The following is a 25347-nucleotide window of genomic DNA, read 5'->3' on the forward strand; positions in this document are numbered from 1 at the left end:
TGCACAGCTCTGCTCCGATTGGTGCAGGCCGGTGTCACTCGCCGGGGAAGGCGGGTCGCTGAGCGTGTGGAGCGGCCGGGCTTTTGTTGGTGACCTTCGGAGGACGGGAGCGGTGGGGAGGCGCCGCCTGAGCCCCGAGCAGTAAGGGGGGGGAAGGAAGGGGTCGGGGGCCGGCGGTGGAGGGCGGGGGCCGGTGGTGGGGCGGGGGAAGGAAGGGGTTGGGGGACAGGGCGGGGGCCGGTGGTGGGGGGGGCAGGGCGGGGCGGGGGCCGGCGGTGGGGTGGGGGGGGAGTGAAGGGGGCAGGGCGGGGCGGGGCGGGGGCCGGTGGTGGGGTGGAGGGAGTGAGGGGGGCGGGGGTGAGGTGGGGGCCGGCGGTGGGGTGGGGGGGGGAGTGAAGGGGGCGGGGGCCGGTGGTGGGGTGGGGGGAAGGAAGGGGTCGGGGGCGGGGGAAGGAAGGCGGTGGGGGCGGGGGCCGGTGGAGGGAGTGAAGGGGTCGGGGGTGAGGTGGGGGCCGGCGGTGGGGTGGGGGGGAGTGAAGGGGGCGGGGGCCGGCGGTGGGGTGGGGGGAAGGAAGGGGGCGGGGCGGGGGAAGGAAGGGGTTGGGGGCGGTGGGGTCGGGGGCCAGCGGTGGGGTGGGGGGAAGGAAGGGGTCGGGGGCTGGTGGTGGGGCGGGGGAAGGAAGGGGTTGGGGGACAGGGCGGGGGCCGGTGGGGGGAGTGAGGGGGTCGGGGGTGAGGTGGGGGCCGGCGGTGGGGTGGGGGGAAGGAAGGGGGCGGGGGCGGAGGGAGTGAAGGGGGCGGGGGCTGGCGGTGGGGTGGGGGGAGTCAAGGGGGCGGGGGGCAGGTGGGGGGAATTAAGGGGTTGGGGGGCCAGCTGTGGCAGGGTAGGAGTGTGCAAGACTTTATGCATGGTGGTGGAGGGTATGGCAGGAGCCGCTGTGCAAAGTTGGGGAGGTGGATGTTTTCCATGGCTGTGGTTTCTGTAGAAACCTGCCCAGCTTTCACGGTGATGGTGAGCACTTTCCTTTCCCCTAGCTGGAGAGATAAGGAGTGCACCCTACAACAGCTGGAAGAAGGCCTCCCTGGACTCAGGGTTGCATCTCCTACCCCCAGCTTTTGTTGGGGCCACAGGGTTAATTTCCCAAAGAAGCCTCTGAGAATTGTTGCTGAAGTTAAGGGAAGTGGAAGTTACAGACTCAGCCCAGCTTAAAGGAAATGACCCCTTGCCTGGACTTTGCTCCACTTAAAGTAAACTTAAACATGTCTCTTTAGAAACCCATAGAGAGGACAGTGCACAGAGAGTTTGCAGATCATGGGGCCCATTCGTGGTTTCTGGGCACTCGTGCTCTAGCACTGAGTCTGGCAATAAACCCTCTAACCAACTGATGTGTAGCCAAAGTAGTGTGGAAAGAGTGTCAGGGTAGGTGTTGGAGAGGGTCAGATGTCCAGTGTACGTGGGTGGGGGGAAAAGGGGGGCCAGATGTTTGTCACTCTGACCCCTATGTGAGATCCAGGACTGTGCCGTCTGTGTGCACACAGGAATGGCTGGCCGGAGTCAGGAGCAGAGTCTGAGGGAAGAGCTGACCTGTGCCATCTGCTGTGAGCTTTTCAGTGACCCTGTCATGCTGGATTGCATGCACCATTTCTGCAGAGCATGCATCCAAGGCTACTGGGGCAGGTGCCCCCGTGTGGCTTCCTGCCCCCAGTGTCGAAGGGAGTTCTCCAGCCGCACCTTTCGCCCCCACTATCTGGTGTCGGGGGTTGTGGAGAAGGTGCGGAAGTGCAGCTCAGAGGACCACAAGAGAAAAATGCAGGTGAGTGGCTGTTGGCATGCCTATTTAGAAGGCATCAGTCATGCCTCAGCACAGCATAGAGCCGATATCTGACGTGTCTCTTACCCACCCACTTCTCTGAGGCTGGTTCATTCAACCATGAAACCACATACGCATCCTTCACCTGGGCAGAGCATGATGAAGACACTCTCTGCTTCTCTTACTGACTCATTCCCTATTCCTCTTTCTAGCGCCTGGCGAGTTGCAGTCTGTAGTTTAGCTTTTGTGCTGTTGCTTCTCTTGCATTGCTCACTTGTTGCTGCCTTGTGACATTGATCACACATTGTTATTGTTTGTAACATGTAGGGACCCCATCCAAGATTAGGGATCCATTATGCTAGGTGCTGTACAAACAAGTGATAAGAGACTCCTTGCCCCAGAGAGTTCAAAACAAACAAATGTTAAACCCCATGCAAACTTATATCTCCAGCTCTTATGTATCCTGAGTCTGGAGTTTCCCCAACCCACTGGATTCACATGTGTGTAAAAAATCAATTTAGCTCGTGAATATATACCTCAGGTTGGTTGGTTGGTTGATTGATTGTTCTTGCCTTATGTCTTTGTAGTCTTTGATTTAAACAGCTGCTACTTGCCCTTCTAGAGTCAGTGCCATACATGTAGGCTGCTCCACTATAAATCCATGGTATGCCCACATCTTGAATACTGTATGCAAATATGGTCCCCCCATCTCAAAAAAGGTATATTGGAACTGGAAAAGGTTCAGAAAAAGGCAATACAAATGATTAGGGGTATGGAATGGTGTCCATATCAGGAGAGAGTAATAAGACTGGGACTTTTCATCTTGGAAAAGAGACAACTAAGGGGGGGAGATGATAGAGGGCTATAAAATCATGACTGGTGTAGAGAAAGTAAACAAGGAAGTGTTATTTACTCCTTTTCGTAACACAAGAACTAGGGGTCACCAAATGAAATGAATAGGCAGCAGGTTTAAAACAAAAGGAAGTATTTTTTCATATAATGCACAGTCAACCTGTGGAACTCCACACCATCCTCTGGCAAGAAGGCCAAGACTGTAACAGGGTTCAAAAAAGATCTGGATAAGTTCATGGAGGATAGGTCCATCAATGGCTATTAGCCAGGATGGGCAGGGATGATGTCCCTAGCCTCTGTTTGCCAGAAGCTGGGAATGGGCGACAGGGGACGGATCACGTGATGATTACCTGTTGTGCTCATTCCCTCTGAGGCACCTGACATTGGCCACTGTTGGAAGACCGGATGCTGAGCGAGATGGACCTTTGGTCTGACCCAGTCTAGCCATTCTTATGTTATGTAAAACAGCAGAGTAGTGAAATGGTCTCCTTTAATTTTTCCTTCTTAGAAACATCTTGAAAATGCGCTGCGAGCTCACCAGAGAGAGATGGAGAACTTTGTGCGAATGAAGCACACGGCGGAGGAGGATATTTGCAGTCTGACGGTAATGCCAGTTCTCCCAGCTACGCTTGTGTAGGCTCCATGGCAATGCCATTCACTTGGATAAGGGAAGACTGGGAGGTTACTGGTAGAAGCACTGCACACCCAAGAGCCCCCTGTAATAATGTACTGGCCCTATGCTTCACACTGCTGCTACTACAAGCTTGCCTGCAGGGTGAGTAAGGGTCAGGCAGGATATAATCAGAGCTCTTCTACCTGGAGAAAAGAATAAAAATAGATTATTATCAAAAGCTGAGTTATCTGGGGCCTTGAACAGCCTGACCAATAAGCAGGCTCACAGCAGATACCTACCGTCACTGACGTCTTATGCCAAGTATCGTTGTTAGACTATGGGCAAAAGATTAAAACCAGCAAAGTAAAAATACTGCGGAGACAGCAAAAAACAGCTCCCCAGTCAAGGTAACACTTGATCTGCTGAGATGCTTTTGCAGGAGGGAAGATGAATAACTGTAATTGAAGCGAGTAAAGAGATAGCCATAGGGTAATTACAGACGAGTGTACAAAGCCAGCTAAAGGCTCCTGAACCTTAGTAAAATACGTCAGAGCTTTTCCTCACCAGTGCTACGTTTTGAGCCAAAGGATCTGTCAGATTTCCCTAAGCCATGTGATAGTTTAATTTGGGGCATACCTTTATAGTTGCGTATAAATAGCTCATTGGGTAACAATCAGCAGTGTCTGTGTGTCTAGCTCTTGTGGCTTTAGTCAAGATTGCTGATATATATAAAAAATTTATACAAATCATAATGGAGTGAGAGGCAAAGTTCTGCTGTGAATAGAAACTGGCTAAGTCAGACTGCAAAGGAGTAGGAACAAATGATCAATCTGTGCCATGGTGAAAGATTAGCAGTGCGGGTGCCCGAAGAGTCCAGGCTAGGACCAGTGCTGTTTCATAGGTTAGCGGTTTGGAAAAGGGGGTGAGCAGTGAGGTAGCAAAGCCTGTGGTTGACATAAAATTATGTAAATCAGAGGAGATGAAAGAGCTTCAAAGGAACGTAGACAACCTATGTGAACAAGCCACATGATGGCAGATGATATTCAGTGTTGACAAATGCAAGGTAGCCATAATTGCACAATGGAAGCAATAATTTGAGTTCTGAATTAGCTGTAATCACTCAGGAAAAAGCTGCAAGGTTCATTATGGACCTCTCAGTGAAAGCCACCATTCAGTCTGCTGCAGCAGACAAACCAAATAATGGGGGCGAGAATAATACTGACTATTGTGATGCTGTTATAAATCAACAGTGTGTTCTCATGTGGAATATTTCCTTCAGTTCTGGTTACCTCATCTGAAAACAGATATAGCAGAACTAGAGGGGCAGGGGAGTTCAGAGACCAGCAAGGAAAACAGTTAGGGGCCAGGAGAGACTGAAAATGTAGATTTCAGAGTAGCAGCTGTGTTAGTCTGTATTGTGGCACCTTAGACTAACCAATTTATTTGAGCATAAGCTTTCGTGAGCTACAGCTCACTTCACTTAGTCTTTAAGGTGCCACAAGTACTCCTTTTCTTTTTGAAAACATAGAGTTGTTTAAATGAGATGAGGGATAGCGAGAGATGCATACCAAATGCTACAGAGAAGGTAAATTGAGTGCATCCATTTACCCCTTCTCATAAAACAAGAATAGGTGCATTTTTGGTGAAGCTCAAAGGTAGTATGTTTAAAACTGACAAAAAGCAATGTCTTACCTGACACATAATTAACCTGTAGAATTAATTACTCAGAGATGGCGCGCACATCTGTCTGAGTTAACGTTTCAAATGCAGAAGCTCAGAGCCCCACTGCAGCTCAGGACCTCCGGCTAGGAATAAAATTTTCAAAGGTTCCAAAGTGACTTATGAGACCAACTCACATTTTCCAAGTTTATTTTTGAGACTTAGGCCCTCTTGAAAATGTTAACCTAGGTCTAGAATTTACGACCTGTAAGTTGATTAATAGGCAGCAGGTTTAAAACAAACAAAAGGATGTATTTTTTCACACAATGCACAGTCAGCCTGTGGAACTCCTTGCCAGAGGATGTTGTGAAGGCCAAGACTAGAACTTATCCAGATCTTTTTTGAACCCTGTTAAAGGAGGATAGGTCCATCAATGGCTATTAGCCAGGATGAGCAGGTATGGTGTCCCTATTCTCTGTTTGCCAGAAGCTGGGAATGGGTGATGTGATGGATCACTTGACGATTACCTGTTCTGTTCATTCCCTCTGGGGCACCTGGCACTGGCCACTGTTGGAAGACAGGATACTGGGCTAGATGGACCTTTGGTCTGATCCAGTATGGCTGGTCTTATGTTCTTATTATTCCCAGATTGTTGTCAAAGCAATTCAGACAAGGTAATTGAGTTCAAAGAGGTAATTTGAAAAGCTTAGTTCAGTGACTTTACTTCTGAGAACCTTAGTGGCATCCAAGTGGTCCCAAAGCAGGGTTCCAGTGGTGCCTCTAGCAGAGAGGGCTGGAGGAAGGCTTCCCTTCTATCCCCTCTCTGGCTATATTACACTGATTTCTCTAATTAAATACTTTTGCAAAGGCAGCTGGGTTTTGCCCCTCCCTCTGCCACCCACTGCTCATTTTGAGTCTTAATCCAAAGAGCCACTCAGTGTAGAATAAGGCCTGCTCTGCACCTAAAATGTAGGTCGACCTAGCAACATTGCTCTGGGATGTGAAAAATTTTGCACCCTGTGCAGCCTAGTTAGGTCAACATAACTCCTACTGTAGAAGCATCTCGGTCAATGGAATAATTTTTCTGTTGACCTAGCTACCGCCTCTCGAGGGGTGCATTAGATCAACAGAAAATAACCTTCCATCAAATGTCTACGCTACAATGATGCAGCTGCAGCTATGCCACTGTTACACTTGCAGTGTAGACATAGCCTAAATGTCAGCCTGCAGCAAAGCTGTGCGTCCTGCAAGCTAAAGTCAGTTGGTACAGAAAACAAATGCTTATTGGTGGTGCTTTAACAGTGTAATAAATTCCTTTGGAGAAAATAATCTCCTTGTGAAAAGTTCTGTAAAGGCAGGGCGGGGGTGGCACTCAGAATACCATCCTTATGGAACCCACTTACCATTTAGGCTTCAGGCCTACTCTGACTGGACACATTCACTTTAATGCACCTTATCCTTCGTGGCCCCGTGTGTTGATTTCACAGGAGAGTCTTCAGTTTTGGTCGAGCTCTTCTGCATCCCAAAATGTAAATATAACCATCTCTGGTGGTCTGAGCAAGTCACTGGCTGGCCATTGTGGATTAGACCTCTGCCACAGAGCTGGCAAAACGATCAGCAGTGGCCTAGTTGCTGGTGTGCCATGACCACAGCTTATCACACTGGCCATAATTGTCTCATTGTTACCTAGTACCTGTTTGTATCCACCTGCTACATTTCATCATATGCTTGCATAGTAAGTGTGATAGGTTGCCCCCCACTTTAAGGTGCCACCTGATGTACTGGGATACCACTGAGCCCGCCTGTTCCGCCAGCCTGGGCCCCTTTATCCTGTTTTACTCAGTCAGGCTCTTAACCCTCCTCTAGCTCATATGCAGGCAGGGCTACAACCAGCTGCAGAAAGACACACACAGTGAGGTCAGTTCTGGAAAGACTCAGCTTAAGGGACTTGTCCCAGAACTCAGGTGCCCACCTCCCTTGGAGTGCATACCCTAAGATATATTGTCTTGTGCTGTGTAGACAGATCTGCACAGCACAAGCTCATAAAAATTCACCCTCTCCCTCAGTGTGAAGAGAGAGATGCACAGCTTCTTGCCCCCACCCCTCAAATTATGAATTTCACAAACTGGGTTATGTTATAAACAAGAAATAAGTTTTAACTACGAAAGACAGATTTTAAGTAATTTATAAGGGATAGCAAACAGAACCAAGCAGATTACTGAACAAATAAAACAAAACACGCATACTAAGCTTAAGATCTTAGAGACTGGTTTCAAGAAGTAATTTCTCACCCGAAATGTTGTTTTAGGTAAATTGCAGAGTTTCTGTAGCTTAGAGTCCCAGTTATTTCTTCTTACAGTCTGGACCCCCGTCTCAGTGTGGACTCACCCCTGCCTTTCCCTTCAGGTTAGTTCCTTTGTCCCTCCAGGTACTTTCAGCAGTCTTTCTTCTTGGGTAGGCAACGGAGGAGAGTCTAGATTAACCCCCTCCCCAGCCTTAAAAAGAATTTATCTAAGGCAGGAAACCTTTTTTTGATCCCCATCCCCCCTACAGAGGAAAAGTACCAGCAGTGTCCAAGGTGGTATTTTGTATCCGGTGACAGGACCACCAGACCTGGTAGCGTCTCAGCTGCCTCTCAGGAAGGAGCGGGATTAGTATCTTCACAGTCTTACTGGTTCTTCGTAATGGCCCATCAAGGCTGTGATGGCCAGTTGCCTGGTGGGTGTCTCCCAAATACACAGCCAGTTGTGATTGTTACATAGTCAATATTCCTAACTTTAGATACAGAAATGATGCATGCATACAGATTGGATAATCACATTCAGTAAATCATAACCTTTCCAGTGATACCTTACAAGACCCATCTTGCATAAAATATATCTTAAGCCATATTCATATCATAACCGTATTCCTGTGAAGAATATGGGATATAACATCACAGTGAGTACTTTAGGGCAGGGACTGTGTTTGCTACTGTGTGATGGCGGTATACAGTTCTGTGACCGGGGCGCCTCTAGGCATTAACATTATGAATACAGAGATGTAAATAAAATAGTGTGGTACAGACTAACTGAAACAGGATTTATCTCTTTTCATTGTGGTTTTAGTCTTGTTATTGGGAATGACTAAAAGTAGCAGTTGCTGGACCAAACAATCCATCTAAAAAGCAGGCGCATCCCTGATCCACTCTGTCTAAGCAGGTGAAATTAGTCCCTTTGCTAATGCCTTTGGATGCTGTTGCACTTTCACTGATCATCAAAGCCCACCCCCAAATTGCCCAGAAGTGTATAATGGCCACAAAGAGAACTTGGACTCATGCGACCATTTCAATCAGTAGCTGGTGTGTTACTGTTACCATAGAACCATGTTCTAAACATTGTACGTATAGGTAGCAAGCCTCAGCTGTGTGAGCAGAAGCTGTATGTCAGTGGGATCACACCAGTATGATGCTCAGAAGTGGTTTTAATTAAATCCGGAGTGGCAGACTTAGAGGAAAAAAATAATTCAAAAAGGAATTGACATTAGCCTTCCAGACTATTCACTGTGTATGTGCATGCATATATATAAACTAGTTGTGTATCTGCTTAAAAGTACCCCAGTCATTGCTCCCCTGTGGATCTAAAGCCCTTCATTTTTATTTTTATCTCACTTCCTCTGCCCCGTAGTTTTGGAGATTTCTGAAACCCTATAGGAAATGGACCTGCAGCCCTTTTCACTGTGTCTTTTATGGCATTTACCTCTACTCAGAAAGCCTCTGGGGAGCTGAACTCTAAGATTCGGGCAGAATTTGAGCGACTTCATCAAATCCTGGAGGAAAAGGAGAGAGTTGTGTTGATGGAGCTGGCCAAAGAGGAGGAGCAGTTATTGTTGAGGCTGCGTGGGGACATCATGCAACTGGAGGAGGGGATCTCAGAGCTGGGAAAGAACATTGAGCACATACAGGAAATCCTGAACAAGACGGGAGACTCATTACTGCTGGAGGTGAGATTACTCAGCCAGCTCTTAACGCATTGAGGCTTGGGGAGGAGGACAAAGGATGTTAGCAGGATGTTGATACATGGTGGGGAGAGCTCAAAATCTGAATTGGGAAGTTGGAAAGCAGCAGAAGAAATTGTATTGTTCCGTAGGACTGCCTGGGACTCTAGGCTTACACATCTGAAAGGGAAGCAGCAAGGCAAGCAGCAAGATCTACAGTCCAAAATTGAGATCCACAGATCCTGGGTGGTCTAGAGCAGTGCTACTCAAAGTGGTGGTCCCCGGACCGGTGCCATCAGCTGTCGGTCTGCGCGCACATTGGGGGAAAATATTGCCAGTCCCCCACATCAGATAGCTTGAGAAGCACGGTCTAGAGCTCCTGCTGTGGTCCCTACAAAGCTGTCTGGTCAAGAGGTGACCTCCTCCCTCTCTTTCCATCTGCTAAATGACATCATAGAAACATTAAAATACATTTGAATTCTTCCAAATTAATTTTCTGTGTAAGCAGTTGCAGAGGTTGCCACAAGGATGTTTTGTGATTGTGAATGGGAGGGGAGGAGGTGGTTCATGAGACAAGTTCTCTATTAAGATGTGGTCTGTACTGGGGAGACATGTAGGGGACTCTGGGGCTGGGCGAAAGGAGCAGCACTGAGCAGCGTTGCTGAGCTGGATCTGCCAAGGCTCATGTTCTAAGAAATCATCGTCCGTCACTGCTCTTGGCAACTGTGAATAGCTGGCACCCAAGGTGAGTGAGTGAGCAAGCTGCTGCTGGGAAAGTGTGCTTCAATGGCACTCCCTTCCCTAGCACTGATGGGCTGCAGAGAAAGCATTAACGGGGCCATGAAAGCAAAGCTGGAGCACCCAGGCAACTCGCCCCTCTCTGATTGTGGGGTCAAAAGCACACTTACATTCCCTGTCTGTATGGGCTGACATGCCCCCCACCTCTCCCCATTGTGAATGGCAAGATCTCCAAGTTAGTAGATGGAAGGGGAAAGGGGAAATCCTTGGCACTGTTGTCTTTGCAGAAGCTCAGGTTGAGAACAGACTAGCAAGGTGCAGGAGAGGGTGAGAAGAGGTTGACTCCTGTACTGGGAGAGGGGTGAGGAGCCCCAGATAATGAAGGCAGGCTCTGGTGACTTCAGGTAGGTAAAGGTACACTTAATTTATTTAATAATAAAGCACATGCCTTTACCTGCCTCAAATTCCCAGAGCCAGCTGTATCCATTAGAGCCCATCTCTGTAATCATGTAACCTTTCTTCCCATCTCAATTATAGAAAAAATCCTCTGAGCGGAAGGAAATGAGTCCCAAACTGTAAGAGGCAAATGAAAGCCTACAGGAGAAGGGGAGAGAGAGAGACTGTTAATGAGCGAGTGAAACCTCTCTGGAGACTGACTCTTTATTAGACACACAGCTGCAATTTTGTGTCTCCCTCCCACTCTTCTGGATCTAATTCTCAGTCCCTTGGACTGAGGCATCTTACATGTGTTCAGAGTCGTCGTCCTCATCCCCATGCCCTCTAAAACAACCTTGGTTTATATACACAATGTCCATCCCCTGTTGGGGTCCAGTTGGACTGGTGTGTTTATCTTCTCTGTGTTTGAATGTGGTGGCAGGGAAAAGGGGAGTTAATTTGTTTGTGCAGCTGTATGAATTAAGTACGGTGATTGTTAATTTTCTCTGCCTTTCATTGCAGGTGGAGAGCGTGGCTATCAGGTATGTGTCTGGAATTAAACAAGCTGTTTCCCTTTTCATGAGGCTTTTATCTCCCTTCCTTGGCTGGGGACAGTGGGAAGAGAGGTGTTATCTTTTTAGTTTTTAAAGCATGGCTAATTGTCTCGCAGACCATTGGCATGGAGCCAGACCAGGGGAGAAGGATCCATCCCCCCAATGAGCATCAGATGCTCTCATGTAGAAGTGCTGGGCTCCTGGGACTAGAATCAATGGAAGCGTGGGCTATAGTGGAAGTGGGAAAATGGAGTCACAGGTACCAGTTTGGCTGCGTACAATGAGCATGAATTACACATCAGGGAAAAGTGGAGAACTGTTACGTCAAATAACAGGGTGTACAAGCTAAACCGGAGGGCCGTGTGTGATGAATATGGAAATGTTGGTAATATTTGTATTTTTATGCACACCCCTGTTGTCTCTGTGTTTTATGCTGCTATACACTGACTGCAAAGGAAAGGGATGAGGTGTTGGACTCCAGTAGCCACTTGGCTAGAGACCAGAGTCATTAACAAACTGAATAGAGGCTACATGTGTGAATGGAGAATCCAGAACAGACAATGGAAACTCTAGTGGACGAGACATTCACACCCAGTGACCAAAAGCCAAGAGGAAGGACGATTCCCTCCCACTTTCTGCAAAGAAGCAGAGCAAAGGCCCCCAAGCTGGAGAACAAGGGGAAAGGTGTCAGGTGGCTGTGTGAAAAGCTGAGATACCGGAAACACAGCGGCTCTCACCCGGGACAGAGACCAAGGGGCAGAGACAGAGCACATGGCTTATGGGAGCCCTGGCACTGGCCAGTCTGAATACTGGCTTAACCTTTGCTTCCCTGTGCTGATCCAAGTACTTTCAGATTCTGGAGGTCAGGAGTCGAATAAATTGTTACCTTGTTTTGAAAAGGCTGCCAGGTGTCACCGCAAATACTCACTAAGAGCATTGCGCCCTGAAGGGGTAAAGGACAGGCCTCCCACAGGAGTCTGGCTTGACGGGACTTGGTGCAGGAAGCCGTAGAGAGGGATCGCTGGTGCCTGAAGACCCAGTGTCAGAGTCATGGAGGCCACGAAGCTGTCCCTGTGGCACTCTAAAGGGATCACTCCCAAGGGACTTGGGTACAGGCTGGGACATAGCTGGCCCTGTGAATCCGTGACATCCTGTTTAGTTGTTTTTACTGTTCTCTCTGCCCCCTTGGGACCAGCCTTTCAGTGCTTGGCATAGCTCAGAGGAGAGGGGGCAGGTGCAAAATTGAACTTGAGCCACCTTGGCTGCTCTCAGATCCTGGGGGTCTCTAGGCTCACTTCCAAGGCACAACTGAGAGCAACCTTAGGGTAGGTCTGAAATTATGCCAGCTGCCACTGGCCCCAAAGGGGCATTTGTGCCCCTTTCCCCACGCGCTGCACTGTGTGTTGGGGGAAGGGGAAGGAGCTGCTGCAGCAGGAGGCTGCTTTGGCAGTGCAAAGCAGCCAGAATCAGCCTGAGTGGGGCTGAGAGCATGGTCGGTGGTGTGTAGGTCGTGCTCATTTTGCATACCTGCTGAATGGTGAACCAGTGCATGTTGCTCTGCTTTACCAGCCACAACACCATGCCCATCTCTGCTGAATTTGGCCCAAGGCTTCTGGGGGGCTTGCACCTTCCTTCTCCAGGGCATTTCAGCCAGTAGGGGAGCAGGGAGATAGGACAGCAGACTGTCTCAGCTCGGAGGTTTTACTCTGTATCTACTAATCACTCTGCCCTTGGAGTGACTTCCTGTTTGATCTCCTTGGCAGGATGTAACCACCCCCCGACCTTTTGGCGTGTACCCTGCCCCGCTAAGTCCACTGGCTCTGGTCCCTGGCCTCCCACAAAGGCCTCGTTCCTAAAACACCCCCAGTCAAAGTCCTCTTTTACTAATGGCTTTGTAAAAACAGCTGGCTCCTTGTCTGGACCCTGCCTTACTCCTGCCCCTTCTTGCTTGCCCAGGCCCCCAGTGCACGTGGAGGCACAACCTGCCCTGGACATAGAGCACCACAGAGAGCGGTACAGCGGCCCCCTGCAATACATCTTCTGGAGACAAATGCTACAGTCAATCCACCCTGGTGAGTGTGACGCAATGCAGGGTCCTCGGGGGTGGAAATGTCCAGATAGGGAGGTGGGCAGAGGAGGAGTGCCTAGGGAGGGGAAGTCGCCTGGACTGAAAAACATTGAGCAAAGCCCTGACAAATTCTAACTCTGTTATAGCTCCCACCCCGCTGACATTTGACCCCGAATCAGCCCACCCTAACCTCATCTTCTCCAAAGACCTGACTGCAGTGACGGAGAGCGACAGGCGCCAACCTGTCTGCACCAGCCCCAAGCGTTTCCAGCAGTGTGTGAACGTGCTGGGCTCTGAGTCCTTTGACAGCGGGAGCCACTACTGGGAGGTCTGGGTAGGCAGCAAGACCAAGTGGGACCTGGGGGTGGCAGCAGAGTCCGTGGACCGGGCAGCCAAGGTCAAGCTGTGCCCTGAGAGTGGCTATTGGGCACTTCGTCTGAGGAACGGGACGGAGTATTGGGCCACAGCCACCCCATGGGTGCGCCTTGCCCCGAGGAGCTGTCTCCGGAAGGTGGGGGTCCTTCTGGACTGCAAGGAGGGGAAGGTGGCGTTCTACGACGCTGAAGACATGACCCACCTCTTCACTTTCCACCAGGCTGCTGCACGCAGGTTTTGCCCCTTCTTCAGCACTTGCTTCAGCGACGGCAAGCTGAATGTGGAGCCCATGAGAATCTGCCACCTGACTCTGTAAGGGTGATGCAGGGGGTGCAGGCAGTCTCCCAGGAAGCCATGCACATACCAGAGAGACAACATGTGGCCCTGGGAGCTGGTGTTATTTTCTGGTTTGGCTGTAGTTGCTACTGCTTGGACTCTCCCTGGAATAGAAATCGCCTTCTAGAACAGCTCAGTTGGCTCCGCCCTGCCCTAGTGCCTGGTCATTTACGGTTGGAGTGAATGCAGCAAAGGTGTGTGGACTTCGGTCAGCCTAACCTGTAAATCCCAAGGCTCTAGGGCAGAGTCAGGGAGAGACTCCATTTGTGGCTTATGCTGGAGGGAGAGAGGAAGTGACTGAATCTTAGGTCCCAGTATTTTGTCTTTTGTTCCCTGCCTTGGCACAGGGGTGAAGGGGTCGTGGACTCTCAGCTCAGCTTAAGCCACAGTCTGTTGTGCGCTGAGGTTTCCCCAGCCTTCCTCCCATCAAAAAGATGGTGCATCTTGCTGCTGTGTCGCAGCCAGTGACACTGATCAATAGACAGCTTCCTCTCCGCCGCCACTTTGGTAGATACTGTGAGAAGATTCAAAGGAAACTGAGCAACCTACATGAATAATCAAGAATTGCACAATGGCAGCGATGATTTGGATTCTGTATTGGTTGTAATCACTCAGGAAAAGGCCAGGAGGCTCATTAGGGACTACTCAAACAGCTGTCTTCAAAGGGCTCCTGCCTTTCTGGGACTAGAACAAGCAGGTAGGAGTCAGGTGGTAAGTTCTAGGGAGCTCCTGGTCAGTGGGGAGGCGCCTGTTGCATGGTGGGGATTGTATCTTCGTGACACAATGGACAGCGCTGGCTGTGAGTGGAACAAGCATGGGGGCAGGGGATGGATCTTCAATGACTTACTGAGATTTTGCTGCTCTTACTCTATGAATTTGATCTGTGACGTGGACACTGCTTATCCTAGTAGCAAGCATTTCGGTGCCAGCTTGTTGGGGTGTTACAAGCCCTGAGGAGCCACTGGAGAGGAAGGACAGCTGTAGCCTCACTGACCTTCTCTGCTCCCCTCTACTTTCTCTGCACAAATGGTGTGGCCTTTAACAGCCATGCACTTCTGCCACTGGAGACAAAGTGGGGGGCTCAGTCCTCCCTTTTCTGCCTGTGAGCAGAGGACTGTGCCGCCCAGTGCTGGGAGCGTGACAGGGCAGAGTCTCGGGGGCTCTCTAGAGAGCAGGGTTGAGAGCCTGGAACCTTCCGAATGCGAAACTGTTGGGAGGAAGAGGGCAATTCAGGGGCCAAGGGGTGTCTGCTATTATTACACGTCGAACTTTCCTTCCCATGTCGTCAGTCTGGGCGGCTTGTGTTTGGCTCTCGGATTATTTGACGCGATAGCCGTTGTCTTTCCCTGCAGCCCTAGTGGAGAGAGAGGAGTTGAGCTGATGTGGAAGCACCTCTTGCCAACATTGCCGCTCTGAGTGGTTGCCTCCCCCTCTCACGCTTCCTGGCAAAAGTCAGGTCTTCTCCAGTGCTGCTCCAGAGCCTATTGGGGGAGGCAGGGTTCTGATCTGTTTAGATTGTAAGCTCTTTGGAGCAGTCTTTTTGTTCCATGTGTGCAGCACCCTCAGCTTTCACTGAAGTCAGTAAGAGGTGAGACCGCGGCAGCTCCCAGGAGGCACTCGGCGCCTTGCAGGATTGAGCTCTATGGCTGCTGGCGGAGAGGTTTGTTTAGGGGTTTAGGGAAACGGAGCTGCCCTACTGCTGCAGTGTAGGTGCTAGAAGTCAGGTACATTGGCAGAGAGATGGGGGAAGAGGGAGAGCTAGGGCTTGAGGAGCAGGAGCACTGAAGATCAGACTTGGGATACATTGGCACAGATGGAGGAGGTAGCGGGGGTGCTGGTGGTGAAGGCTGGCATGCATTGGCAGAGCTGCATGAGAACTTCCATGGTGCTGGCTTGTGCTGTGCCATGTGGTCAGCTCTTCAGTGCTGTGATCTTAAAATTCATGTAATCTTAAAATCTTCCGCTACGCAATCCTCGGCAGGAATGTCTTCATTCTGCAGCCAGCACTTCTGATCCCCAGCCTGTGCTGCCCTCTCACATCAGTGCTTGAGCAGTTGGTAAACTGGCCTTTCATCTAGTGTTGATGCTTGAAGAATTTCTTAATCCCAGCTGTGGAATTTCCTTCACTTGAAGTTTGTTTCTTCCGAGGATACGAGGGAGGGGTTCCTGCTGCTGCTCCCTGCATGGGAACCGGGGGGGCCAGCAGAGGGCACTCTCCACTAAGTGAATGTAATGAACAGCTCCATGCTGACAGGCTGTTATAGCTGCAGGTGATTTATATACTGTACTCTTCGCTGCTGTGCTGCTATTAAAGCTTTTTAAAAAGACAGCTGCATGCTGCCTTAGTCTTCCTGTCTCCACTCCAGCAATAGCGCCTCACCTGGCTGCAGCAGACAACCTGCCCTGTCTCTTTGTAGTTCTGTCGCTAGCTTGTTCCCCTGTCATCTGGGCTGGATGTGGATCATGGGTGCTGGGAAAGAAGGGAGGATGGTCTTGAAGAAAAGGCTTGGAGGGGGAATCTGAGGCCCCTGTCACCAGTGTGTCCTTTGGGTTAGGGAAGAACCCATCCCAACACTCCCTACCCACAAGATGACAATGCAGTGAGAGGATGCTGGGCAATGTGGTTTCATTTTCGCTGGCAGGGACTCTTATGCTGCCTTTATTTTAAGAAAATTCCTTCCCCACGACCTACCCTTACCCATGCCCCAGACGTGGAGATCTGAAACCCTTGTCAGCTGCTGTCACTCTTCGTAGCCTTGGTGGGCACTTTCCTCTCGTTTCCAAGCAACTTGCCAAAAGAAGATGCAACAGTGACTAGGCTCCAGTCAGTGGGTGGAGGGGAGTGAGGTATTTTCCATCAGAACTATACTGGTGGAACTTAATCTAAAACCATTGAAATCTGGATTCTTCATGGCCTGCCTCCTTCCGCCCTGCTCCCTTTTAGGGTACATGTATGTTATGGCTGTGCTAGCCTAGTCCCATAGTGCAGAGGCAGCCTACACAGACAAAAGGGGTTTTTCCATCTGTGTAGGAACACCACCTCCCTGAAGGGCAGTAGCTGTGTTCACAGAAGCTTTCTTCCAACAACACAGCTGCATCTACAGTGAGTTTAGGGCAGCATACCGACATTGGTGTGGGGTATGATTTTTTCATATCTCTTTTTTGACATAACTTTGTCAACCTAACTTAAGTGTAGACCAAGCCTTAGACAATACAGCTTTACTTTGTGTCCATCTTCTGTCCCAGCTCTATCGCTAAACACACTATGGTGTTACATAATAAACAATGGTACAGGGAGAGAGACAGGATCAGCACTGGCCTTACCATAGAGTTCATCAGGCATCCTTGTCTTTCACCCCATATGCCAAGCAGCCCCTGCTTGATTGAGATCATCCTTTCTACACACTGCTCTACGGCTGCCAAGATCTTTTAGTTCCTAGTTCTACGGGCTTTAGAGTACTTGAATTTCATGCAGTTCTGGGGGAACCCTGGTCGTCTCCCTCTAGAGCCTAGTTTCAAATCCCATCTCCAGTCAGACATGAGAACAAACTGGGTTTGCATTTCTGCCTGTGATGGGGTGTTCACCCCCATGCCAGTCTGACAGGCCACCCCTGAGGGATAATGAGGCTTGATAAGCAGTCCTTAATTGAGGATGGAACCCAGCTGAGCAGGAGCAGGTGGGGCTGGTATGAGGCCAGGAAGATAGGACAGAAAAGGACTGCAGTGCAGAAGATTGTAGTCACTCTCTGAGCTTAGCAAGGCAAAGGAGGAAACCCGCAGGGACAGAAGCAGCCTGGGATCCTGGCCCTGAAGGAGGGGGGTTTACCTAGAAGCCTGATGGGGTGGATTAGGAAAAGGCTTGGGAAAAGGCAGCAAGGTCTGGGATAGTGCTATCTTTGACTGCTGATTTGAGAGTCCCTGAGGTGGAACCTGGAGTAGTGGGTAGGCCCAGGTTCCCCTACTGCCCACTGAAGAAGTGGTATAGCTTTGAGGTAAAGGATGGCCAGGAACAATACCTGGACAGGCAGTCTGTTGAGACTTTACCCCAGAAAGGGACACTGTACTGACCTGGCTGGAGCCCCGAGCTGCAAAGAGGGAGCACTGCAACTCCTGAAGCTTGGGAAGGGGTGTCAGCGTGAATGATTGAAGGAGGCGTCCAACTGGGCAGAGCTGTTCCCCAGACGTAGCCTCGAGGAGGCACCCAGTGGTGAGTTGAGACCCCTCTAACGCTGCCCGCCACAAAACTGAGGGGGCCAGACTGGGCCTAACACCGACCATTCCAAGCAGAGCTCTGTGGGGAAGCTTTTGCAGCATCCACCCTCTCACCAACACTGCATTTCTTAAAACAACGACTTCCCTTTAATTGGGTAAGTGAGCGAATACCATTCTGCCCTCACTATAGCACCTGTTGAGAGGCTCCTACCCACTGCTTTGTCAAGTTGTTGCACTTCCTGTACTCACTTGTACTGTACTGACTCGTGCCTCTCTTGGGAGCAGGTTTGGAGTGACGCTAACCAGAAGATGGTCTTGGCTGCTGGAGGGGGAGCTGCATATATTCTTGCTGCTGCTGCTCTTAGGTTTGGGAAACTGGCTGCAGCCCCGGCTGGCTCACTACCTCTCATCTGTCAACAGCATTTCCAAAGGAGCCAGGAGACTCTCTGATGTGAGTCTCGCAGCCAAGCTGGCAGATCCAGGCCAGGCTGGCAAGAGTGATGTCTAAATTGGCAAGAGTGAGCAGGCCTGAGGGTCAAGGAGGGAGGAGAATTGTTGATGTTGTGGAGATGGAGGGTGGATGGGATTGTCATGATTATCTCACCATAATCCTACTCTGAGCGCAATGCAGAGGCCAGAGCCAATATAAGATTATATAGCCCCAAGTACTGGATGAAGAGCACAGATTCGTGATCCTAAGAAGCTTGGCTTTCTGGCTTACTATAAAGCCCAAATGCCCATTGACAGCTGTTTTTCAGTGTAGTGCGCTCATGATTAAGGGCTGCGGGTAGCTGGGGCTACCAAGGCTAATGGGTTGTTCAGGAAGCCAGGCTGATATGGTGTGACTGCAGTGGTGTATCTAGTTCCTGGTACAAAGAGAGTCCTTCCCTTACCACCTGCCTCTTCTGTTTCTCTTATCTGTTGAAGGATGGGGAAAGGTTCTTTTCCTGTCAGGGGCCACTTCCCCCATGACACCAAGTATTGTGGATTTACCATGGGGATGGACTTCAAAAACAATGGGCCTTTTTGAGACCTGGCAGCCTGGCACTAAAGGCTCAGCAGTGGGAGGGGGCAGATGTCACATGGGATACATGGCCCTAGTGTGACTGTTGCTTTAAGGACTGGTCAGCTAGAAGGGCAGCTCTAACATTGGCTCAGATGGATGGGACCTAGAGGCAGTTACCAATTGTGCTTTAGGAATGGGCCCACAGCTGCAGGGGAGTGCATTTAATGCACTGCTGCCGTGTTTTCCCCCTTCCAAGAATCAAGGTCTCCCTTGTTAACTGCGGTGCTGCGTTACGGGCTGCACTCCCTCCCCATCTACCTTCTAGGCTCTGGCTGCGTGTACTGCACTGATCCCAAGCAGCATGCTCTGCCCTCTCCCTGATAGTCCTGGAACAGAACTAGCCCCCTCATAGCCTGCTGGCCACAGATGAAATAAAAACAGAGCAGCAAAGCGTTGTTTGTTTGACAACTCCTGCTGTGAGGGATAAATCTAGTTCCTGGGGATGTTTTGTCCATGTGGACTCTGGCAGGATAGGAGGAAAGGTGAGGACAGTTTAATCATAGCTGAGACTGGCTGACCCACCCATACTGGACTGGGATTAAATACCCCCCCCAATAAGGACTCCAGTCAGAAAAGTGGCATAGCTCTGTCCCTACAGCGAGGCAGCGGGAGCATCGCTCTGTCTGTTCGGTACCCATCTGCGAGAGTTTTCACTGGGAACCTCTCATCAGACCTGTTATTTGGTAACTGCAATCCAAAACTCTGCTTCTCGGAGCACCTCACAACACGCGAGGACCTAGCTCAATATTACAGTCCCCACTTTTCAGATCAGGGATCTGAGACATGCAGGTTAAAGGGCTAGTGTACAGCCAGTCACGGGCAGAGCTAGGCACAGAGCCTCGGTCTAACTGGTTAGTGCTGGGGGAGATAACGGTACAAAGCGAATGTTGCTGTGGCTGAGTTCGTTCGGGTGTCGTGGGGTGGCTGTTGCCGTTAGCAGAGCATGTCATGTGCTCTGTGTCCTTACTGCAGCCTTATAGCTAGCATTCCAATGACCCCATGCACAGCGCTGACTGCTTGAGTGCACGCCATTGCTCATTCTTGCTCCGCTTAAGTAACTGACTTTCTCTGTTAGAATCATCAGAGTTCCCAGTGGGAGATTTCCATGTCTCCCTGTGACGCCCACCCATAATGTCACTGCTGGGCTGAATGCAGCACTGGGCCTTGTTCTGCGTTTGCTATCCGGGCAGCTGGCAATAACAGGCTGTAACTCCGCTTAGGGGATTCTGGTGCTGTCCCAAACCATGAGAACTAGCAAAAATGGAGTCACCAAGAACATAATCCCTTAATTCTAAATGTGTGTTGGTTTTAGACAGCACTTTATAGGGACTGTGCTCCCCCTGCAGCTTTCCCTCTCTGAGCCTTGCTCCACTGCCCATCTGCCTCTTTAAGATGCTGCTCTTGAAATGAGGCTGCAGCATTGGGTCGTGCCTTGTCAGATTGAACTTGGGGGAGGAACCTCAGTACAGTTCCCCATTTATACATGCGCCCCCTACCCTCCTGAATTAGCTGCTCTTTGTTATAACCATACTTGACAGCAGCTGCTCAATGCTACAATATGGACTGTGTTTTTAAAAGGGGTGGGTGTTTTTCCTGTTGACAGGGGAAAAGCCAGGCAAAGGTTTCACACTGTCCATAAGGCAGAGGCCAGGGGAACTGGGATCACAAGAGCGGGGTCTGAAAGGTGATCACCAGCTTTGCAGAGAGAGCCTGATTGCCCAGGAAGGTCTCCCTCTGAGTGCTACCATGCCCTTGATCTATACCCTCTTCTGTGAGGAAGGGACCTGAAATGGCAACAGCCTGCACTGGGGGTCAGAAGGGGAGGAAGCATATTGAAGACCCTGCAGGGTCACTGTCAGGAAATGAGACATTGGCAGAGATATGACCCAAGCATTTGTAACTGTCCATGTAGTGATGTGCCTGTCCCAGGTGATGCCATAATTCAGGGGTATGGCCTCCTTTTCCTGGTGATGGTGTAATCCAGGGCATATTATCCTGCCGGCAGCCAGGCAATGTGAGTGTAACAGGCAGACTCCTGCTGCAGGCAGAGCACTCTGAATTGTGGGTTTGTTGTGGTCTGCAGAGTGTGGCAGGTAAATTAAGCACATTCTTATAAGCACGTAAAATGCTCTTCTGCATCTCACTATAGCCTCACGTGCACTATTAAAATCCGTCTGATACAGCACTGCCTACAATCAGCATTGCAAACTCGAACCCCTTGCTGCAGGGCTTTATGAGAAATGCATTTTACTAATCAACTATAACAGTGCAGAATAGGGATAACACAGCCACAACAAGAACAAGCAAATGATAAGACAATGAGCAAGGCACAAAAAATGGTCCAATACAGGTATGTTGAAGAACATCATCAAGTGGACGATGAGAGAGAATGAGAGGCGCTATGGGCAGTAAGAACATATTTACCTGCTTCTCATCAGGGATCTCACACAAGCTTCTAGTATTGCCACCCTCTGCTGAGCAGGAGCAGTTTTCCAGTGGAGGAGAAATCAGCACAGAGGAGTTGGGGGATTCATTTAGCATAACTGGTTTATTTATAAATGGCATTGGGCAAACCACCTTCAGAAATCTTAACCCCAGCACCAATGCCAGGAAGCAACTCTACGCCAAAAATATACTCTAGGTCGGGGTGGGCAAACTACAGCTAGCCCATGAGCTTCTTCTGGGGAGCGGGGTCTGGGGCTTGCCCCACTCTGGTGCTCCAGCCAGGGCACAGGGTTGAGGACCTTTCCATGCGGCTCCCAGAAGCCATGGCATAGCCCCACTCTGACTCCTACACATTCCAATGGCCCTCTCCAGTGCTCCAATGGGAGCTGCAGGGGCGGTGCCTGGGGATGGGGCAGCATGCAGAGCCGCTTGGCTGCTCTTCCACGTAGGAGCCAGAGAAGGACATGCCACGGCTTCCAGAAGCCACTTGAGGTAAGCGCCGTTCGGAGCCTGCACCCCTGAGCCTGCACACCTCAACCCCCTGCCCCAGCCCTGAGCCTCCCCCCACCCTCCAAACCCCTCAATCCCAGTCTGGAGCACCCTCCTGCACCCCAAACCTCTCATCCCCAGCCCCACCCCAGAGCCCACACCCCCAGCCAGAGCCTGTACCCCTTCCTGCACCCCAACCCCCTGCCACAGCCCAGAGCCCCCCGACACACACCCTGAACTCATTTCTGACTGCACCCCTAACCAGAGCCCTCACCTCCTTCTGCACCCCAAACCCAATTTTGTGAGCATTCAAAGCCCACCGTACAATTTCTATTCCTAGGTGAGGCTCCAGCTCCATTGCACTAAATGCAGTTCAAAGACAGAGTGAGAGGCAGGCCCTGCTCCAAAGAGTTTACATTCTCTCTAGACAAGATGGACAATGTGGGGAAGGGGAAAGGGGAAGTGGCATGCAGAAGATCACGCAGCAGAGGGGTGTCAAAGAACCCAGATCCCCTGAGTCTCACTACGGTACCTTAACTCTGGAAAACATGCACGCCCATCCCTCTAACTCCACCCTCCAAAGGAGTGTTATTACATTTGGGTTACATACTCAATTTCCCACCAACTACTCCAGAGGCATCTGTTCCTTAGCATCTCACTTGTATGGTGTAATGTCATCACAAGTAACAATGGCAGAGTACGGAGTCTGCTGGGGCAGCAGGCAGACCTGAGGGTAACAACTTCCTGCACCAAACCCTTGGGCATCCTTTCAGCCTCCACAAAAAGTGCAAGAGAGAATAACTTTGTAAAAAGGGGGAAATCACCCACTGCCAGAGAAACATTCTGAAAATAAGACAAGCCTCCTATTTAGCAGTATCAGTATTGGCAGTAAGGCTGCAGCCAATGGGCCTTAGGTGGAAAAATTGGACCCACCCCAGATAAGATAGTTTAAAAGATCACTGTAGGTCTGAAGGTGACAACAGCAGGTTAAAGTCCCATTGCAATCAAGGGGATGTCAGCTGAGTCTATGAAGTGGGGTTGCATCTACCCAGAGAAACACTGCAAAAAGAATAATTTGTAACACCCCATCCAATGTTCCCAACCCCATGTGCTGCACGCCCCGTTGCTAAAAAGGACAAGTTCCCTGGCCCACCCAATGGAAGGGTTTGCCACAGGGTGACAGGCCCTTTAAGGAGAATGGATCCAGCCCCTGCTGGGAAATGCGTCCTATGCCTCTCCGGGTGGAGAAAATGAGCAATGTTGCATGCCAGGCAGGTCCTGTGACTCAATCAGGCCTCTGGGGTGTAAATAAGAGAAAGGAAGTCCCAGGAGTTGCTGGGGGTGATTCAAAGGAGCAGGTCAGCTGCCTAAGATGCTCTGCTCATAGAAGCCCCCTGTAGCTCCCAGGGGGCCGGAGGTACAGCCTGCTGCAGGGAGCAGGAGCTAGCTAGGAAAGCTGGAGCATGGAGGATAAGTCTCAGCAGGCCCCGGCATAAGAACCCTGCACTAAGGGCATGAGCCAGTTCGGAAGGCTGGGTGGGAGTTCTTGTTTCCTGGTGAACTTTGTTAATAAACCCATATCCCAACCAGTGCTGCTGCTTGACCCATGATCGCAGCCTAAGGCATGAAGGCAGCAGCTAGCCCAAAGCCAGGCCAGGTTCTTGGATCAAACCAATAGGCTGCAGCTGGGGACTCTGTCGAAGCCTCCATTTCAAACAGGCCTCAAGCCTTTGTTTATTCTGCACATTATTTAAACCTTTATTGAAGTAGGGCCATATATGAGAGATGCTTAATCACTGACTGTGATCTGAATGGGACGGTTTCTGTTCCACGCCTGCTTAGCATTCTGAGAGACCTGCTGCTACGGAAACCCACTGCACGAAACCCATTGCACACGACCCCCATGTGACTGAGAGATGTTTATGAACCATGTCTTTCTTGTCACTAAACCTCATGTGCTAATTTATATTGATGAACCCTGGAACTCCCCATCTCTGAATCTGCTGGTACTGTAGGATGGAAGCACCTATTCCTTCTGCTGCGGAAAGCTCCAGCAGTTCTTCGGAGACAGTGTCTTGACTATCTGCAAAGCCACATCAGTTGTATTTCTTGGGAAGAAGCCTTTCTTTTTTCAAGATGGCTAATAATGTGGCCCCCTTGCAGCAGCTGAGAGGAACTGCAGCCTACAACCCATGCCATCCTAGCTGAATCAAGGCTATTGGTAAGTGCCCGGGATGGGAGTCTGTTTGCCTCAGCCTGGACCAATCCACACAAGCTGTCCATTTCCTGGACACTACAGTGCTAATAAGTGATGGTCACATAAACACTACCCTATACCGGAAACCTACTGACTGCTATACTTATCTACATGCCTCTAGCTTCCATCCAGGACACACCACATATTCCATTGTCTACAGCCAAGCTCTAAGATACAACCACATTTGCTCCAATCCCTCAGACAGAGACAAACACCTACGGGATCTCTATCAAGCATTCTTAAAACTACAATACCCACCTGCTGAAGTGAAAAAACAGATTGACAGAGCCAGAAGAGTACCCAGAAGTCACCTACTACAGGACAGGCCCAACAAAGAAAATAACAGAACGCCACTAGCCATTACCTTCAGCCCCCACCTAAAACCTCTCCAGCGCATCATCAAAGATCTACAACCTATCCTGAAAGACGATCCCTCACTCTCACAGATCTTGGGAGAAGGACCAGTGCTCACTTACAGACAGCCCCTCAACCTGAAGCAAATACTCACCAGCAACCATACACCACACAACAAAAACACTAACCCAAGAACCTATCCTTGCAACAAAGCCCGATGCCATACTCTGTCCACATATCTATTCAAGTGACACCATCATAGGACCTAATCACATCAGACACACCATCAGGGGCTCGTTCACCTGCAGATCTACCAATGATCTATGCCATCATGTGCCAGCACATGTACATCGGCCATGTACGTTGGCCAAACCGGACAGTCTCTACGCAAAAGAATAAATGGACACAAATCTGACATCAGGAATCATAACATTCAAAAACTGGTAGGACACTTCAACCTCTCTGGTCACTCAGTAACAGACTTAAAGGTGGCAATTTTGCAACAGAAAAGCTTCAAAAAACAGACTCCAACGAGAAACTGCTGAACTGGAATTAATTTGCAAACTAGATACCATTAACTTGGGCTTGAATAGAGCCTGGGAGTGGCTGGGTCATTACACATTTTGAATCTATTTCCCCACGTTAAGTATCCTCACACCTTCTTGTCAACTGTCTGAACTGGGCCATCTTGATTATCTCTACAAAAGTTTTTTTTGTCCTGCTGATAATAGCTCATCTTAATTAAGATGGTATGGCAACTTCCACTTTTTCATGTTCTCTGTATGTATATTATCTTTTTACTATATGTTCCATTCTATGCATCCGGTGAAGTGGGCTGTAGCCCACAAAAGCTTATGATCCAATAAATTTGTTAGTCTCTAAGGTGCCACAAGTTCTCCTTTTCTTTTTGTGGATACGGACTAACACGACGGCTGCTCTGAAACCTGTTTGGGTATTGACTCTGAGTGGACCGGACCATGGGAGAGAGGAAGACGCCACCAAGTCTCATCACTCGCTTTAGCTGAGTAGAAACATGATTACTTCATTCCACTTGTTGGGTTTTTTGGGTGTGGGAAGGGTAAGATTTTAAAATAAGATCCTTTTGTTT

General features: G+C 49.9%; 1 protein-coding gene across 3 annotated transcripts; it reads left to right on the plus strand.

Moving 5' to 3' along the window:
* The first annotated feature begins 46 nt into the window (after window positions 1-46).
* LOC140915566 (zinc-binding protein A33) lies at window positions 47-25125 on the plus strand. 3 transcript variants are annotated; one of them, XM_073355354.2, is made up of 7 exons: window positions 47-141; window positions 1540-1814; window positions 3172-3267; window positions 8683-8916; window positions 10606-10625; window positions 12594-12709; window positions 12852-25125. In XM_073355354.2, the coding sequence occupies exons 2-7, from the start codon at window positions 1542-1544 to the stop codon at window positions 13394-13396; spliced, it is 1284 nt and encodes a 427-aa protein (XP_073211455.1). In that variant the 5' UTR covers window positions 47-141; window positions 1540-1541; the 3' UTR covers window positions 13397-25125. The 3 variants fall into 3 exon arrangements, with proteins under 3 accessions (XP_073211455.1, XP_073211457.1, XP_073211456.1); XM_073355355.2 differs by lacking the exon at window positions 47-141 and adding an exon at window positions 881-1012; XM_073355356.2 differs by lacking the exon at window positions 3172-3267.
* Window positions 25126-25347: the final 222 nt, after the last annotated feature.

The sequence above is a fragment of the Lepidochelys kempii genome, chromosome 8 (genome assembly GCF_965140285.1).
Source record: "Lepidochelys kempii isolate rLepKem1 chromosome 8, rLepKem1.hap1, whole genome shotgun sequence".
Taxonomy (NCBI): Eukaryota; Metazoa; Chordata; order Testudines; family Cheloniidae; genus Lepidochelys; species Lepidochelys kempii.